Source organism: Pituophis catenifer, unplaced genomic scaffold, assembly GCF_029215685.1.
Source record: "Pituophis catenifer annectens isolate HBS135680 unplaced genomic scaffold, rPitCat1.0.hap2 SCAF_2, whole genome shotgun sequence".
In the NCBI taxonomy this organism is placed as follows: domain Eukaryota; kingdom Metazoa; phylum Chordata; class Lepidosauria; order Squamata; family Colubridae; genus Pituophis; species Pituophis catenifer.
This window is the reverse complement of record NW_027256882.1, coordinates 105,399,912-105,419,967: the sequence shown is the minus strand read 5'-3', so window position 1 is coordinate 105,419,967 and position 20,056 is coordinate 105,399,912. Positions and strand designations below refer to the sequence as shown.

The 20,056-nt window shown below is 37.6% G+C and overlaps 1 protein-coding gene across 3 annotated transcripts in view; it reads right to left on the bottom strand.

Moving 5' to 3' along the window:
* Window positions 1-5,872: 5,872 nt before the first annotated feature.
* The window catches only part of RAD50 (RAD50 double strand break repair protein), a 48,637-nt gene continuing 34,453 nt past the window's right edge, over window positions 5,873-20,056 (bottom strand). For all 3 annotated transcript variants that reach the window (XM_070937319.1, XM_070937320.1, XM_070937321.1), the window contains exons 23-26: window positions 12,721-12,806; window positions 11,920-12,062; window positions 7,126-7,259; window positions 5,873-6,092 (exon numbers count right to left, since the gene is read on the bottom strand). In XM_070937319.1, coding sequence (XP_070793420.1) covers window positions 5,873-6,092; window positions 7,126-7,259; window positions 11,920-12,062; window positions 12,721-12,806 — 583 coding nt within the window. The remainder of the gene's footprint in view (window positions 6,093-7,125; window positions 7,260-11,919; window positions 12,063-12,720; window positions 12,807-20,056) is intronic.

Sequence of the window (20,056 nt, the reverse complement as noted above, 5' to 3'; positions counted from 1 at the left end):
AATACCTTTCCTATTTCTGTCTTTTTTGTATTTAGATTGGATCTGTAAATATGTCCACCAGTCCATTTGTAAGCCTTGGGAGTTCAATTCCTGTTTAGATTTTAATTTTCCTTGTACATTCAGCAAGTCCTTATATGTTAATTTTTTTGCAGAATTATAAAGTTTGGGGTATGTCAATGCTTCTAAAGGTGATATCCAGCACGGTGTTTTAATATAATATTTTTTACTAACTTTTTTCCATTTTCAAATCAAAATATTTCTTATGTAATGTTGGGTGAACCATTTGCTTTGTGGGGTATTATTTCGCCAAAGTGCCATATGCCAGCCCTGGTGTAGGTTGAAGTCTTCTATTTTAAGAAGACGGCTATTATCTAAAGTAATCCATTCTTTTACCCAGGTTAGCAAAGCTGCTGAATAGTAATTCTCCCAACATGGTAAGCCCAGGCTTCCTCTTTCTTTTATCTCTTGCATCATCTTTTTTTTAATCTGTGGTTTTTTCCCCTGCCAGATAAATTTAGATACTATTTGGTTTAGGTCCATGAAAATTTTTTTAGATAAGTTCACGTATTTGAGTCAGTAGTTTATTGTAGTTATCTTCTTGTATACTCGAGCATCTGCCAGTTAGCCGAATTCCCAAATATTTAACTTTGTTAACTACCTTTAATCCTGTACTTCCTGTAGGCCTTTCTTAGCTTCCTCTAAAATGCTCTTAGTTAATATATTTGTTTTCTTTTTGTTGATTAGTAAACCAGCTACCGCCCCAAATTCCTCAATTGTCTCTAATAAATATAAGCAAGATTCTATAGGTTCTTCCGAAATGAAGACCATATCATCTGCGAAGGTCTGGGTTTTATATAACTGTTGGCCAATTCTAAGGCCTTTTATTCTTTCTTCGTTCCTTATTTTACGCAGCAATGTTTCTAGTGATAAAGAGTAAAGGGGATAAAGGACAGCCCTGCCTTTACTAATAGGAAATTCTTCTGCTAAGTCCCCATTTATCAGTAGTCTGGCTGTTTGTTTTGAATAGCTTTAATTGCATTTATAAATCTCTGTCCAAATCCCATATGTTCTAACTGTGATAATATAAACTCCCAGTTAACTCTATCAAATGCCTTCTGGGCGTCTATAAAAACTAGTGCAACCTGTTTGTCTGGGTGTTCTTCATAATATTCCAATATATTTAGCATGATTCTTATATTGTCTCGTAATTGTCGTGATGGTAAAAATCCATTTTGGTCCATATGTATAAATTCGTTCAGAAAGCCTTTTAATCTATTTGCTAAAATTGTAGTGAAAATTTTATAATCCGAATTCAGAAGGGATATTGGTCTATAATTTTTTTATATCTATCAGGGGGGAGTCTTCTTTAGGGATTAAACTGATGTTGGCCTCCCTCCAAGAATGGGGGATTTCTGCTTTCCCAAGGACTTCATTAAATAGGTCTTTCATATGTTCTCCCATAACCTCAAACACTGTTTTATATAGCTCCACTGGCAGTCCATCTGTACCAGGTGTTTATGTGAAGCCACTGGGTGAGATCATCCATGGTTTTGGGGTGGAGTTCCATCAGTACGCTGATGATACTCAGCTGTACATCTCCACCCCAGGCCATCCCAATGATGCCTTTGAAGTGATGTCCCGGTGCCTGGAGGCCATGTGGGTCTGGATGGGGAGAAATAGACTCCAACTCAACCCTTCCAAGACCGAGTGGCTGTGGCTTCCGGAGTCCCGATATAGCCAGCTGGTGCCATCACTGGCTATTGGGGGCGAGTTACTGGCCCCCACGGAGAGGGCTCGCAACTTGGGCATCCTCCTGGACACACGGCTGTCTTTAGAAGAGCATATGACAACAGTGGCCAGGGGGACGTTTTATCAGGTTCGCCTGATTCGCCAGTTGTGTCCCTTTCTGGATCAGGACTCCTTACACATGGTCACTTAGGCACTTGTCACTTCTCGCCTGGACTACTGTAATGCTCTCTACATGGGGCTCCCCTTGAGGAGCACCCGGAGGCTCCAACTGGTGCAGAATGCGGCCACGCGGGGGATTATGGGAGCGATGGGGGGCTCCCATGTGACACCTCTCCTGCGCAAGCTGCATTGGCTCCCGGTGGTCTTCCGGGTGTGCTTCAAGGTGTTGGTTACCACCTTTAAAGCGCTCCATGGCTTAGGGCCTGGGTACTTACAGGACCGCCTTCTGCCACTGATAGCCTCCCACCGGCCAGTATGCTCCCACAGAGAGGGACTCCTCAGGGTGCCGTCAGCCAGGCAATGTCGGCTGGCGACCCCCAGGGGGAGAGCCTTCTCTGTGGCAGCACCTGTCCTCTGGAACGACCTGCCCCCGGAGATACGTAGGATCGCAGATCTCCGTGCTTTTCGCCATGCCCTTAAAACTTTTTTATTTCATCAAACTGGGCTGGCTTGAACCCCCCCCCCCAAGATATTTTTAATTATTGATTTTACTTGGGGTGTTTTAAATTTTATATTGGGCCAAAACTTGCTTAATTCTTTTAAAATTAATCTTAAATTTTGCATGTGATGTTTTTATTCTTGGCTGTTCACCACCCTGAGTCCAGTAGGAGAAGGGCGGTATAAAAATTGAATAAAATAAATAAATAAATAAAATGTGATGTAACCTAACTTTGTAACATGAAAAGGAAAAATTGGGCATAAAGGTGAAGCAGGAATATTGTGGAATCTATAGGCAAGTGGCAGCCCAACAAATTTTTTAACAACTGGTAGGCTGTCTTTGGCAATGCTTTCTGTCAATGCCTTCTTTGCCCAGGAAATCCCCAGCACAGAAAGAGGTAGTTCTGGAAAGCACATTTTCAAAGTCTTTCCTCTGAAATAAATTAAATAACGTAATTGCAATTCTAACACTGTATGGTCCAATGTATGGCCCTTTGCGAGTAAAATGCTTGCCAGTTTACCTGTTGGAATAACCATCATGATTAATGGTGTTCAACCTTCTGCAAGTTTTTAAAATTTACTCTTATTTCTGGATGTTCTAGCATCCAGGTTTTACATTGGTTGTTTTGAAGCATCACAACAAAATGCTGATTTTTCTGTCTTCCATGCTGTTGATATAATCCATTTGACTATTAATAGCTCAGAATTTCAGAAAGCTATTAATTCAGAAAGAGAGAATTATGGAAAAATCAAGCATGTTTAAAAACTCAAGCTTTTTCACTAGGGCTACTGAGGAGGAATTATAGTATATACATATATTATACATATACACATACCTACACACACACATATATATTAAAGGTATCTAAATTATCAAAAGTTGTATTATGATTCTCAAATTAAAATATGAAAAATTGCACCCAACTATGAAAGTAGCAACTTAGCACACACAGTATCATTTTAATCAGTGACTGAAAAAAATCTATCAACGTGAATTCTTTGAATATAAACCACAGGAAGTTTTGAAGCATAAGCAGAGTGTGTGGGCATTCCATAAGCTCATCATATTTCAAAATGCTTAGTAAGTAGAATTGCAATTTAATAAAACCCCCAAAATTTAAATTAGTCCCCCCCCCCGATTGCTCAGTTTGATTTGCAATGCAATGCCACACAATACAATACAAATCCATCTCCTCCCTCAGATGTGGAGTTCAAACACATTTTGGTGAGCATGTGGTTAGTGATCCTGACTTGGAATTAGTATTTTCATGTATTTATCCAACTCACAGTAAAACAGGTAGTTTTATATAGATGTACACAGGAACTAAAGTATTCATACAGTTTTGGGGTAGATTACATAGAAATACTATCTAATAATTAGGGAGAATTAGAAGTCAGTTCCAACATGGTGTTTTTTTTTTCTTTTTCTTTTTTGGTGCCCTCAAGTCAGCAAGTTGATTCCTGGTAACTTCTTAGAATCTTCCTTGCAGATTTCTTGGCAAAATTTCTAAGAAGTGGTTTGCCATTGTCTCCTTCCTAGGGTTGAGAGAGAAGGGCTGGCCCCAGGTCATTTGTACCTCAGGTTAGACTAGAACTCCGTTTCCCATTTCTAACCTGCTGTCTTAATTCCGCCATCAAACTGGCTCTAATATGGTGTTAGCTAGTTCATAAAGAATAATACTTAATATTGTATGCAAGTTGGTAAACTAATCTACCGGCAATACAAATAAGTTGCATCAAAATTGGTAAACACAGAATCAAAAGTGGCCTCAATAGTGTTTCTTAAGATTTAATTTCAACAGTAGTTAAATAGGTCTGGGTAGGATCATCAACAGCTTGATTACAGCAATGAAAGCTGGTTAGTCCCACAAACCAAGGCTTATTTCAGTAATAAAAGAAAAGAAAATCCTGCTTTGTGAACGTAGCCTGTTTGAGGATTGATCCAATGGGGAGATGTTAGGAAAATAGAAGGATTTTCCTGCCTCAGTCCATAAGACCAAGCAGACTTGCCTCGGTCTTATGCAAAGTTTAACTCTATGGAAAGGAGGAAAAAAAGGAGTTAAATTGTAGTAATTTAACCAAGTGGAAATCTACTCAAGTGTTTAGGATCTATGCAAAATGGAATCTGTCCAACTGCTACACCTTTAAAAAGAAAGTAGGTGGAGCTGTGACTACTATGGCCTTGGAAGCCGTTTATCTTGAAAATGCTACTTATGCACTGTCTGTTTGGTACCGGGGAAGCAGAGGGCAAGGAAATCTGTTTAGACTGGGAGGCACATTGAAACCTGTTGGCACATTGAAACCTGTCTCGAGGCCTCATAGAAAAAGGCTTCAGGTGCCATCCAATGTTAAGATCAAGCTGCCAACTTGAAATCTGTATGGTTGTAGATATTTTTCCTGTATATGAAATTTGTAGAATTTGATATTTTTGTCTGTAAATGTTTTCCCAGGAAACTGTGTTCTAGCAATAGCCCCAAATGGTAATATCATCAGTATCAATACGGTCAAGTAAAGCAAGCTTATAGAGCTGGGTATGAACATTTAGAGCAGTGGTTCTCAACCTTCTTAATGCCGCGACCCTTTAATACAGTTCCTCATGTTGTGGTGACCCCCAACCATAAAATTATTCCTAAGACCTTCGAAAATATGTGTTTTCCGATGGTCTTAGGCAACCCCTGTGAAAGGGTCATTTGACTCCCAAAGGGGTCGTGACCCACAGGTTGAGAACCACTGATTTAGAGTGAGACTCTGAAGAGATAGGGAGGAGGGTGATGTAATCCCATAGCACTAGTAAGAGACTCTTCTGTGAAGTGCCTACACATGGTTTCAGATTTCAGAGATGTAAGGATGAGTTTCCAGATTGATAAAGATTCAGAAAACACCCACACCCACACACATATATATACATGCACACACACATACTAGCAATATAATCCTGGAGTGAAGAGACCTGCCAGTTAACAGAAAAGCAAAAAAAAGTCCAGTCGACAAGAGTTCTCCTAACTCCATTCCTTTCTTCTGAATAAACCTTGCTAGTCTCCGAGAATCATGGCTGAAAAAGGCATTACTTTTAATTTTAGCTGGAGGTCAAGCAGCCTTACACAAAATTGCTTGTCCTTTTAATGGTGACTGCTGCATCTTGAGCTTGTTAGGTCTATATTTTTTTCAACCCTTAAGTAGAATTGTGGCAACTTCTTTAACTTCTAAATGGCTGCCAGATGCTTTATTCTGATGAACCTTTTCCCTAAAAACTATCAAGTTTTTAACTTAATATCAAGTCTTAACAACCACTACATTTCCTTGCACAATTTTATTTTCAATTGCCTTCTTCCCCCACCCCCCAACATTTTAATACTGCAACTATTTGGTACTTGTCAACATTTATCCATCCACGCATACACACACATTTATTTATGGAGGATGGGACTACTTCAGCAGATTTTTTTTTTAAACCAAAGAAGAGTCTTTATTTGGAAGAATCTCTACTGTGAGTCATTTGGAAGTGAACATATGATTCCAAAGTTGTGACATTGCATTTCACAATCTCAGAACACTGGTCAAGGTTCTTCTTAATTCTATAGAATTTCTCCACATATTCGGATCGACTCAACAGCTCCACAAAATCTTCATCGTGGGTTATCACAAGCAGCTGAAAGTTACGTTGCTGAGATCTACTTTTGATTATCCTTCAAAGAAAAAACAAATGCTGCATATGTAATGTCAAAGCTGATATAATCCAGAACGCACACTTAATTAATTTTTCTATTCGATTTTATATTTAGGTGAGAGAGAAGCTCCGAGAAAACTGCACCTCAGATCGCGATGAGGCCATTAGTAGATCAAGGAGAACAGAGAGAGTTACTTGGAAGAGGTCAGTATTTGGCTTGTCCGGATCCCACAAGAAGTGATGTCAGACAAGTAAAAATGTACAACAGGATCTATCCAGTTCTGAGGAACAATATTAGCTAAACACTATTTAAATGTGCTTTGTGTTAGATAACTAAAATATTTCTATTTATTAAAAGCTTTACCCATACCCCTTTATTTCTTTAGCCATAAAATTATTCCCCTTGCTTTTATATTACTAATTTTTAGGGCTGAGTTCCAATTCTAAATATAGGAACCTGCTGGTTTTAAGAAACAAGAATATTAAATTCTATATCATGTTGATGTCTTTGGATCAATAAACTCCCTTTTTATGACCCTGTAATCCCTTAATTTGAGGGTAGCATCAATTTTCTACTAAATAAACAGTGAGTGGCATGCAACCCATGCCTTAGAAAGAATACTTCTGCTTTTCATACTGAGGTAGAGGATAGCATCATAGCTTCCAATTTGGAACAAAAAAGTGATAGATAAATATAGAATAGATTCGCTTGAAACTGAATCTATTGCTGCTAAAATTTTACATGCAGACAATTACCTGAATTACTTAGCTGTTGATTATGCATGGAAAGTTTCCACAGGCTTAAACGTAAGCCTGAGGAAAGATGACTGATGAAGACTGTTTATTATGTGTATAAAGATTGTCCTTGACTTACGACTGTAATTGAGCCCAGACATCGTAACTTTGAAACTGGATCATAAATCCCAATTTTAGGGTTCATCATAACTTTGAATGGGTGCTAAGTGACTGGTTGAGTCAAGGACTTCCTGTAATTTCTAGTTCCACATAAGTAAATCTTCTTAAACTTCTTAGTAAAATCTGTGGATACTTACTCCACCAAAGCATGTGCAAGAGATTCAATATTTTCTCGGTCAAGATTGGTGGTAGGCTCATCCAATGCAAGAATACCACAATTGAGACAGAAGGATTCAGCCAGAGCAAGACGAATAATGAGAGAGGCAAGAACCTAAAATTAAAATAAATATCTTTGATATTGATAAATGGACCAGAGTATGCAAATGTATTTAAAACCAATGCATTACTATCATTAATACTCCCTTACTATTTGAAAAAAGGGCCTGTTCAAAATGCTAAGGGTGCTGTTAAAGATCCCCAGTTTTCTTAAATACCATAAATATCATTTCCAAGTTTTATTATGAAAATAATAATAATAATAATAATAATAATAATAATAATAATAATAATAATAATAATAATAATAATAATAATATTTATATATCACCCTTCTCCCGAAGGGCTCGGGGTGGTGTACAGCCAAGATTAAAACATAAATATACAATATCATAGTTAAAATTAATTAAAATTTAATAATTAAAATTAATTAAAATCATTAAATAGTTTTGGCCGAATTTTAAAACCCAATATTAAAACCCAATTTAAAATCATTCAGTTAGACAGCCCCGCCTGTCGGAACAGTAGGGTCTTGAGGGCACAGCAAAAAACCCGGAGGTCAGAGATGTTACGAATATCCGGGGGCAATTCATTCCAAAGGGCAGGAGCTCCGACAGAGAAGGCTCTCCTCCTGGGTATCGCCAGCCGACATAACTTGGCCGACGGTACCCTGAGGAGTCCCTCTCTGTGGGAGCGAACTGGTCGGTGGGAGGCTGTTGGTGGCAGAAGGCAGTCCCATAGATATCCTGGTCCTATGCCATGAAGCGCTTTAAAGGTGGTGACCAACACCTTGAATTGCACTCGGAAGACCACTGGGAGCCAATGCAGCTCGCGCAGGAGAGGTGTTACATGGGCGTAACGAGGTGCGCCCATAACCACCCGCGCGGCCGCATTCTGGACCAGTTGGAGCCTCCGAGTGCTCTTCAAGGGGAACCCTATGTAGAGAGCATTACAGTAGTCCAGACGGGAGGTGACGAGGGTGTGAGTGACCGTGCGCAAAGTGTCCCGGTCCAGAAAGGGACGCATCTGGCGGATCAGGCGAACCTGATAAAAAGCCCCCCTGGCTACGGCCATCATATGCTCTTCTAAAGACAGCCGTGAGTCCAGGAGGACACCCAGATTGCGAGCCCTCTCTGTGGGGGGCAAAGATTCACCCCCAATAGTCAGCGATGGCACCAGCTGACTATACCGGGACGCCGGGAACCACAGCCACTCAGTCTTGGAAGGGTTGAGCTTGAGCCTATTTCTCCCCATCCAGACCCGCACGGCCTCCAGGCAGCGGGACATCACATCAAGGGCATCATTGGGGTGGTTTGGGGTGGAGATGTACAGCTGGGTGTCAACAGTGTACTGGTGGACTCTCACCCCAAACCATGGATGATCTCACCCAGCGGCTTCACATAAATGTTGAACAGAAGGGGCGAGAGGACTGACCCATGCGGCAGCCCCCAAGCGAGGCGCCTCGAGGTCGACCTCTGCCCCCCTGCCAACACAAACTGCGAGCGGTCGGAGAGGTAGGAGGAGAACCACCATAACACGGTGCCTCCAATTCCTAACCCACTCAACCGCTGCAGCATGATACCATGGTCGATGGTATCAAAAGCCACTGAGAGATCTAATAGGACCAGGACAGAGGAGCAACCCCTGTCCCGAGCCCTCCAGAGATCATCAACCAACGCAACCAATGCCGTTTCTGTGCTGTACCCCCGCCTGAAGCCTGAAACCCTACTGGTACGGGTCCAGCTTCCTCCAGGTACCGGGGTAGCTGTCGTGCCACCACATTCTTGACAACCTTCGTCAAAAAAAGTATTAGCATTTTGTAGCATACATTAATTTGATGCAAGTCATTAGCCATGATTAAACTTCTTAGCCCTCAGATAAAGAAAACCCCAATTAATCTTATTTTTCTAAGGCTGAAAGTATCCCTAATAATTTGTATACCTTTACAGCACAGTAGCACTGAAACAACGCCAAGCTTATCTTGACTGATCACAATTTTTCCATGGGCTGATCCTCTGATCTCTTGGGAGGAAAATTTGGATCTACTAGACCACTTGATATATGGGGAAAAAACCATAGTCTGTATATAAAAAGATCCTTTAGAGGTGACTACCATCTGGAGTAATCTGATATTAGTCACCAGCACTTCCTATGCAAGCAGTTTATGTTTTAAATTTATAATATTAAAAGGTCTACACACTTGAATTGGCTGAGTCACTTTCTCCTTCCATGAACAGAAAAAGGGAGTAGGGTATTTTGTAATTATTATCCTTACAATTTTCTTAGTAAATTCCCTTCGGTTTCAAGTATTACTATGAAAATATTCATATACTTCTGGAAGGTATGATTCTCAGTGTGAAAGCTTAAATGAGAGCAACAGCACGTTCTACTTCAAATGAACATGCTGTTGCTACATTAAACTAGAGAAATCTGATTAATATATTTGATTACAAATGAAAGACAATCATGACTCATTACTATGGTTACTTTCTGAATTCAAGACTGAGTGAAAGTATATGAAAAGTTTCTAAAATTTTAATTTTTATTACAATAGGTAGCAATAGGTCCATGGCTTGGGACTAGGTTATCTGAGGAACCGTCTCTTGCAGGTCACATCTACCCAACCCATCAGAGCGGGGAGTCAGGGAATGTTGCGGGTCCCATCCCTGAGGGAGATACACCTGGTGGGACCCAGAAGAAGGGCCTTCTCCGTGGTGGCTCCCTCTCTCTGGAACATCATTCCCCCAGAGATTGGAAGGGCCCCCACTCTAATACTTCGGAATATTCCAGAAGGTGCTGAAGACCTGGTTCTGCCAGCGGGCCTGGGGAACCTAGAGCGGGATGGAGCCCATTAAATGGCTTGTGTGATGTGCTGTCGCCGGGGTGGGGTGTGGGAGGTGATTTTGTTATATTGTACTATATTAATTTATTTGATTCTTTTCGCTAAATTTTATTATTTTAAATGTGATCTTATAGTCTGTAAGCCGCTTTGAGTTGCCATGGGCAAATAGGCGGCAATATAAATTCAATAAATAATAATAATCTACAGTGTATATATCTTATTTTATGCACCAAAAATAATTGAAAATGACTAGGTAAAATGCACCCAGAACATCATCAAGTGCTTGCTGGCAACCATATCCTATGGTACACAATGATCACATCTTTTTCACCAGTTAAAAAAAAACTGAGAACTCCCATCTAACAGTCTTCCTCCCCTGCACTTTTCTCAATACAACTGATGCAACATACGCTTCACTATGCTTTGTCATTGAAAGATGCAATGGGGACGGGTCCCCCCTCAAGAAAACATCCCCCCCAATTAAAATACAAAACAATTTTGCTTAACTGCAGTTGACAGATTCCATGTATAATTAGATATGCAAAGAATGAATTAGAAAGGAACATTTAAAGAGACTGATGAGAGTTTCTTCCCTACAGCAAGGGTGGCTAATCTGCAGCCTATCCAGCTTGTGTTTATGCATCTTTGCATCTCTGCATGATTTGTGTGTGTGTGTGTGTGTGTGTGTGTGTGTGTGTGTGTGTGCTTTTTAAACCTTTAGTAAGCCCTATTTAGATGCATTAAGCCTTACCTATTTTGGTTTTTAAAAAAAGCCCATTCTTACAAGGATTGCTACACAATGAAGAAGAGTTTCACTAATAATAAGCATTGAATGCAACCTGCTTTCCTTCACAAGTGATTTTCAGTCCCAAACTGGTTGGCCAAATTTGAACAGCCATCTTCCATTTAAATAAGCTAAGAAGAAAGGAACGCAAACTGTGTCTCAAAGGTGCTTTTTCAAAAGGCAAGTGGACTATGGGTTTTCTCCCTTGAGGAAAAAATATGTTTCACTTCTCATCCAAGAAGCTTCATCAGTTCTTATTGAATCGGGGGGGAGGGGGGGAGGGGGGGAAAGATTAGTTCTGATCATCCCCCCTTCATCCATCCAGAACTGATGAAGCTTTTTGGATGAGAAGCAAAACGTCTTTTTCTTCAAGGAAAAAAAACACAGTCCACTTGCCTTTTGAAAAAGCACCTTTGAGACAACTATGACCTGGATGTCTGAGAATATCCATAGACAATGCAAACTGTACTGCTCCAAGTAACCACTTTACTTTTTCCAATGCTCATGTGAAAAAACAGGCTAAAAACTATATTCAGTGTAACTACAGTTTCTCACATTAGAATGTTTTGCAAGCAAACATGATCTGAAGCTGGGAATTAAAGCTATTCTAAAACAAATAATTCTCAGTACCAAAGAATATAAACTGCAGTTTGATGGAGACTTTACACAAAATGACAGTGTGAGTCTTATTTCAATTAAACACAGACAGGATCGTCTGAATGCAGTACCTTGATCTGATCTGTACAGATCACTGGTTTAATATGTACTGTATGTTTTCCATAAATCTTTCCCTGGGGGGGTAAATATGAATTTATTCATTCCATCGTGCTTCGCTAATTGTGCGGTCACAATTTCTGAGTTCACTTTTTCAACAATACTCTAGATCAGGAATGTCAAACTGGTGGCCCGCGGGCTGGATGCATCACGTGCAGGCTACGTCCATCCCACCTCCACGAAGGGAAAAAAACCATCACAATACGTCACGTGATGGCTACGTGATGTGGCAAGTTTAACACCTGTGCTTTAGATCTTATTCCTGGTATAAATGTCTACAAATCAATGAATTGGCATGAAAACAATACTACATACCTTTTGGCCAGCACTGCACCTGCCCCTCATATCTAAAGCAGTGTCTCCTTTTGTCATGACTACCCTGTAATTGTAACTCCTCCTTTTGTCAGAAGCAGAGATATTCTCATCAGCATCAGACCGAATTTCTATATAGTCAATATCTTTAGGGGGAAAAAACAATTTTATGCAGTTAGTTGCCAAAGCAACTTTCTTTTCCTTAAAGCATTCTAATCATTATCTACAGAATAAATCCACTCTATTACCACATAAGCATAAGTCATTTGTCCACAATATAGTCACATTAGTTCAGATTTTTGTCAAAAGCTTTTCCAGATCTTGTTTGGATACTTATTATGGATTTCGATTTTGCATCCGTTAGCCAAGGAGAATGGATTTTACTTACAACCCACTCTCCAATGCACTGCTCACAAATTCTTTTTTCAGAAATATAAATGCTAAAGGTATTACTTTTTAAAAGTTAAAAGAAATTTCAAAATGCAGAATTCTGGTATCTCAGCAATTGAATATAGAATATATTCAATATAGAAGTCTGTTAAGAGGAAGATGATGCTATAACAAGGCAAGTAATAGGAAAGAATTCATGTAAATGTATTAATTAAGATGACTCAACTGGAAATGGCATATTGCTTATTATGAAACATTATATAACCTCTCTAGGAATGAATGTATAAATCTATTTTTATCTTAAAGAAAGATGATCTCAGAATTTTATCTCCAACACTCCCCACCCCCAATAAAATCTACTGCAAATATATACTCTATATATACACACACATACATATATATATATATTTATACCTTGTCCTCTGTATGTGCTTCGCCACAGGTCACGAATTATCTTGTTAATTTCTTTCATTTTCATGCTATGAAATGTCATTATTGCTCTAAGAGATGGAAAAGAGTAAACAGACTTTAAAAATTTAAGTTCCTTTGCTTTCACTATACTCTGATCATGCACTGCTGTGCTTTGAAATTCAAGGAAGATGCCAGAGCTATGTAAAAAGTTCTACTAAAAGCATGATGAAAAGACTATTGCATGGAAACTACACTACTAAAAAACCATATATTGAACCTTGTATGATACCTTCAGGTGTTCTCAAAAGATGCTATAATAAATGTCACAGCAATTTTCAAATAATTGACACCACAATCTAACAGAAAATGGATCCATGATTTTCATGGATCCAAGTACATTATACAAAGTCTGGGATTATGGTAGGCATTCATTGTTTAACAATGATCAGAAATAAGGCCATTAGTAGAAACAAATTAAAAGCATTCTGCGTCCGCTTAAAATAATCTTTAAAAGAACTTCTTGATTTTAAAGTAACAAATTTAATCAGGAAGTATTTAAAGGATAGTATTTATTATAGTAATAGTAATGTGAGCTTCAAAATCTTTTTCCACCTTACAGAAGCAGAAACATATATAGTTATTACGGCATATTTGGAATATAAAAATATTGACCAGTTATGCCAAATAAACATGTAATTAATACAGCACAATTCATATATAGCAAGACCTCCAAATCTCTCTGATTTATGCCCATGCAGCATTAACTTGGTGTCATTCCTCCTTTGAGCGGTCACCAAATGAACTGATGTAAGTTGTGGACTACTTGCACTCATTAAGATGTTCAACATTATTTCCTAAAATAATTTTTTTTACTGCCTCGAAAAAAGAGACCTTAATCAACATGGCAGGGGAATAAATTCTCTTTTGACACATTATAAACTAATACTAATTTTCAGAACTTTTGAACAGATGGAGAAAAAAAGATTTCTTTTTTTCAGAAAAAAAATTGTCCCAAATGTTGTTTTATTAAATATATAATTTTGACTTTTAAAAGTTTTAAAATAAAACAATACAAATTTTGAAAGAGAAAAAAAAGAAAGGAAAGAAAAATAATAGAACAGAAAAATGAAAAGAAAAAATAATAAACAAGCAGTTTCCAACCTAATAGCAGTTATAAATGCATTTATATTTTATTCTTTCTCTCTGTAAGGTTAGACCATAATTTCCCTCATTCCATAATCTACCCTTTCTAATAATCAAAGTTATAAATTACATAAAGGATGTTATTCCTTTTTTTTTTTTTAAAGCAAAAAGTCCATAAAGGGTTTCCAGTCACTAATAGTTATTGTCCTTTCTTCAATCAAACAAATCAATTTTGTCTTCTCTGCTTACTCTGTCATCTTCACCAGCCATTTCTCAATTGTGGGAATTTCAGGGTCTTTCCATTTTTTCTTTGCATATAATAATCTCACAGCAGTTATATATAAAACCAATATTCCATAACTCTTTTTACATTTTCTATTTAATAGCTCCAGCAAGAATAATTCTAGTTTTGATTGGATATTAATGTTTCTTTGTATCCCCTGTATGTATTTGAAGCAAAATTTTCTGGGTTTTTTGCAGTTCACCAGGTATGATAAAAAGACACTTCATGCGTTCCATATTTTCCACAGAAATCTGAACTATTTTATACTAAATAAAATAAATCATTTTTCTGGAGTCATATACAAATGTACATCATTGTATAAAAGTTCTCTTTTAAATCAAATGTAAATTTCAATCCTTTCAGCCAAATATTTCCCCCTTGTTCTCTCAATATATTAGGTCCAAAGTTCTTAGCTCATTTGATCATACACTCTCATTTGTTTTTCTGTTTCAAGTTTTAACAAGTTTGTTTTAGCAATTACATGTTAATCATTTGTACATAGCTCAATTTCAAATTCTGTCCTGTACTGTTTAATTCAAAATGCCGTTATCTACTTTAAATCTTCCTCTTAAATGTGCATATGAAAACCATTGAAACTAAATGCCTCTGAAGTCAACTGATCTCTTGATTTCATCTTATATTCTTCATGCTCTTGTAACAACTCTCAACAGCATAACCATCTCTCTTGCTGTTTCTTATCTATAAAATGCTGAGACCCTTAAAGTATTTTGGGCATTCTGAATTTATATCTATTCTGTAGTCTCAATGTGGCATTTCTAATATAGTGATCTTTAAAAACTACATAAACCTTAATTTTATTGTACCACAGAATGTCATGCCATCCAAATCTCAGGTTGTGCTCTTCTAGTGCTAGAATTCTCTTATTTCTCAAAAGCACCCATTCCTTCATCCAAACCAGCGGTGAAATCCACTTACCTTTGCTACCAGTGCTGCAATGGGAGCACGCGGGAGTGCGTGCTGAGGCGCCTCTTCTGAGCATGCGCAAAACCTTCTGCGCATCTGCAGATGGTAAAAAAACAGGACGTAATGACATCCCGGCAGGTGGGCAGAGCCTCCCGCCGCCAGCGCTACCGGTTCAGTGAGCCGGATAGAACCAGGCGGATTTCACCGCTGATCCAAACCAAGCAGCAGAATGTAAAATACAGGCAGCCCTCCTCCTCCTCATTCCTTTGCATCTTGGAGGTCTTTATATTTATATTTAACCCTTGACTTTTTGCCTTGCCATAAAAATCTACGTCTTTCTTCCATTGCTTAAAAGGCATATTACTTGTCAAAATACATAGTTTGAAACAAAAACTATATTTTAGGCAGTACATTCATTTTTATCACTGAAATATTCCCCAACAATGACAACTGTAATTTCTCCCATCTTAGAATATCTTTAATATCATTCCATGTCAACATAATTGTTCTGAAATAATATATAATTCATATTAGTCATAGTAATACTCAGCATTTCACTTTTTTCTCAACCTTAAAAACACTTTTTCAATCAATTGTTTTGGCTCTTCCATCCCCATATTTTTTGTTAACTTCACACAAAAAAAAAACAAAACCCTAAACAAATCCCAATTCTGGAAAAACTAAAATACATGTATCTGACATAATCTTCATTTCAAGCCAATTACTAATTTAGATTCAGATTTAGATATGCTGTAGTACAAATAAGTTGTTTTACTCATAGTATTATGTTTGAAAACTAAACATAATTATTTTTTTCAATTTAAAAGTATAATTCAAAAAAGAATTTACTACTTGGATTTACTTTGAAATAGTTTAAAAACTTTTTTTGGGACGCCTGTCCATGTGTGCATATGTATGTGTACGCATACATTTTTATGCCTTGTGAGGCCTACAGAAAAGAAGATCCACAGACATTTGAGATTTAAAAAAATCAAAAACATGGAAGGCCACATTTAAATCTGGCATAGAATTCTTTAATGAAAGCAGCACTGCCATGATAGAGTTTTGCACTTGAGGATTAAACTGTCCTGCTGGTGCTCTCTCTCCATTTTTTAACTATAAGAAAATATTTCATTTGTGAACAGTGTTTTAAAAATATTACAATGTTAGAAGGAAAAAAATAGTGGGGACATTTCCCACCTTGAATTTTTAAGTTTTCTTTCCTGAGCCTTCATATCTTGGTTACTCTACAACTGACTTCCTACCATTATTACAATTATTGTAATTATCTTTGTACTTATACTGTATATATATCTTATTTTTCTTAATTGTTTATGCTTTTCCTGTCAAATCTTATATTTATGGTCACTTCATGCATCTGATTATATGGAATTACACTGCTATGTTACACTAACAATAAGCCAAAATGTTAATAATGCAAATCTTATTCCTATATAGCTATTAATCCTTCTCAGTAAGAAAACCTTTTGTATCATTCCATTATACTTATGATTGCATGCTTAGGTTATATAGTTACCTCTATGCTATACTTTTGTAATTATAATAATAGCAAAGGCACAAATAGAAAATAGATAATGGAAAATATAATTTGGTAGATGGTGTAATGAAGCCCAAAGGTGTTCCAAGAACTCTTGGTTTCATTGTTCTCATTACTTATATTTAGTCATGCTTCCGTTGTAACACAGGATTTTATAGCAGCTTTTTGCCTGATAATATCAAATTGACTCATGGTTATTTTTTACTAGTGAACGAAGTGGCATATTTTGGATGTATCAGATAAACATACAGAAAGAGAAGCATGTTTACTTATCATTGTTTAATCTTATCATGTTTTTAAAAATATAACAATAAAAAAGCTTTCCTTTTTTAGAGAATGAAAAAGAGAAGTTATTAGTTTACTTTTTGATTTCATAAATTGCTTCTTTTTATTTAGGCCAGCTTCCCCAATGTAGGTAAATTATTCCAATTGGGTAAAAGTGTTTTTATGAATCCATTACTCATCATAAGAGTGACGTCTAAATTAACTTAAAGATTGCCATGTGTATTAAAATATATTTGAAAATAACTAACAGTATTCCTGTTAAGATGAAAAACGATGAAATTACCAATGGTAATTTGGTGAAATGACATAAAAATCGTTCATTTAAAAAAAAATAATACCCACAGTCTTTGAGTTACCACCATCTGTTTAGCAACCAAAGTTATGACAGTGCTTAAGGAAGGAACTTACAATTAGTCCTTGAAGTTTGAGAAGACTTTCTGATAAGCAGTTTTGGATAACAGAGGAAAAGGTTGGGAACCATTGACTTAGGCTGACAAAAGCCACAATGCAGGGAACCCTCGATTTATGACCACAGCTAAGCCCAAAATTTCTGTTGTGAAGCAACATAGTTATTAAGTGAGTTTTGCCCCATTTTATGACCTTTCTTGCTACAGTTGTTAAGTGAATCACCACAGATGTTAAATTAGTAACACAGTTGTTAAGTGAATTTGGCTTCCCCACTGACTTTCCTTGTCAGAAGATCTCAAAAGGTGATCTCATGACCCCGGGATACTGCAACCATCATAAAGACATGCCAGTTGCCAAGTGCCCAAATTTTGATCATGTGACCATGGGGGTGCTGTAATGGTCATAAATACGAAAAACAGTCACGAGTCACTCTTTTCCGTGCCATTGTAACTTTGAATGGTCACTAAACAAATGATTGTAAGTTGAGGACTACCTGTATTAGATTTTAAAGTAGCTTTAATTTAAAGGTAGACTTCAATTTATTTTATATTACAAGCTAGTCATATCTCACAAGGCAACTATAAAACATCTCCACCAATTCTTCTGACCAAGACCAATTTATTTTTCAATTGGAGTTCATGTCCTTTCATATTATTCAGAAAAGTTTGTACTCCTTGTAAAGGGATAGAAAAATAAGGATAGGATATTTATCTGGGGTAACCTCAGAAATTCCCAGGTTGGAACCTCTTGTTTTAAGGAAATATGTGGTATGGAATTTCTGACACATTACTGTTTTAATGCCACAATAATCCAAAACCACCTTAATGAAAGGTTGCAGAAGAACCAGGATATTGATCTGCCAGGTCTTCTCCGAGCCTAGTTATAGACATAGCAGTTCCTTATTTTTTAGGGTTCCAAACTGAAGGACAAAAGAACTACAACACTCTGATGTCATGATCCCACACTCCAAAGTCTATTACTGCACGATCAACAGAATTACAATATAGAATGTGTAAATTGGAAGGGATGTTATAGGCCACTTAGTTAAACCCTCCATTCTGTGCAGAAATCTAAAAGTAAGTCATATAAATGTAAGAAATGTAAGTCATCTAGTCCTGATTGAAAGCCTACAACAAGGGGCATTCTTCCACTGGGCAACAGTTGAACAACTCTACTACCCTGGAATTTCTTCTAGTATTCTAGTATTTCTTTTAACTTCAATCCAAGGGTTCTTGTCCTGTTCTTAGTTTTAAAAGAAAACAGATCTATCTGTAACAGTCTTTTCAATATTTGTTTGCTATCCTGTCCTCTTACTCTTTTTTAAGTGAAACATATAAAGTTTCTTTAACTTTTGTACTAGGTCTTGATTTCATCAGCTCTTCTCTGAACCCATTCAGCTTCTCTACATCCTATTTAAAAGAGGGTTATTCAAAACTGTTCTCCAAAAGCAGTCTAATAGCTGGGTGACTTTGGGCCAGTTGCTCTTTCTCAGTCCATCCCACATTACAAGGAGTTGTTATGGGGAAAATAGGGGGTGTGAGTAATTCATACAGGAAGTCTTCAATTTGTGACTGCAGTTGGGACCAGAATTTCTGTTGCTAAGCAAGGCAGTTATTTGTTAAGTGAGTCACACCCATTTTATGACCTTTTTTGCCACAGTTGTTAAGTGAATCACACAGACAGCAAATACGGTTTTGACCATTGACTTTGCTTGTTGAACCCATCTAGGAAGGTTACAAATGGCAATCACATGATTTTGGGCACTGTAACTATTGTAGCAATAGCACTTAGACTTATATACTGCTTCACAGTGCTTTAAAATCCTCTCAAAGCGGTTTACAGAGTCAGCATATTGCCCCCAGCAATCAGGGTCTTCATTTTACTGACCTCGGAAGATGGAAAGCTGAGTCAACCTTGAGTTGGTGAGACTTGAATTGCTGAACTTCTGGCAGTTGTCAGTCAGGAAAATTAGCCTGAAATACTGCATTCTAACCACTGCACCACCACAGCTCCTAAATTCTACTGTAAATACTAGCCGGTTGTTTAAGTGCCCAAATTTTGATCATGTGAGCATGAGGATGGTGTGACAGTCCTAAGTGTGAGGACTGACTATAACAGTTTTCAGTACTGTTGTAATTCTGAATATTGCTAAACATATAGTTGTAAGCTGAGGACTACTTCTATGCGACCTTGAGTGGTACAAAATAAAGGAGGAATATAAATCTAATAATTGCATAAATAAACACATTTATTCAGAAATAAAACCTAGAACTTCATTTTGTTATTGTGAGCTAGTATATACCGTATTTTTTGGAGTATAAAACACCTTTTTCCCCCCTAAAAGGAGGTGAAAATTTAGGTCCGTCTTATACACTGAATGTAGCCCCGCCCACCCACTGGCCCCCACTTTTTGGCCTCTGCCTCCCAGCAGTTACCTCCTTGCAAGCAAACAGCAAGAAATAACAGCTCCTTTCAGCTTCAGCACAGCCTAATTAGCACAAGTTGATTGGATCGGCCTCCCGACTCTCAGCTGATTTGCTCTCAGCTGTTTTGCGCAGGGCTCTGCTGCTTGCTGCAAAGAGGTAAATTGCTGGAGCAGATTTTTTTTCCTTATGCTAATTAAGCTATGCTGAAAACGAAAATGAAAGTAAAGCAGGCTGTTTGCTGTTTGCTGCAATGAGGCAAAATTGCTCAGAGGCAGAGGGAGATTTCTTTTTCTTCTTTTCCTCACCAAAAAA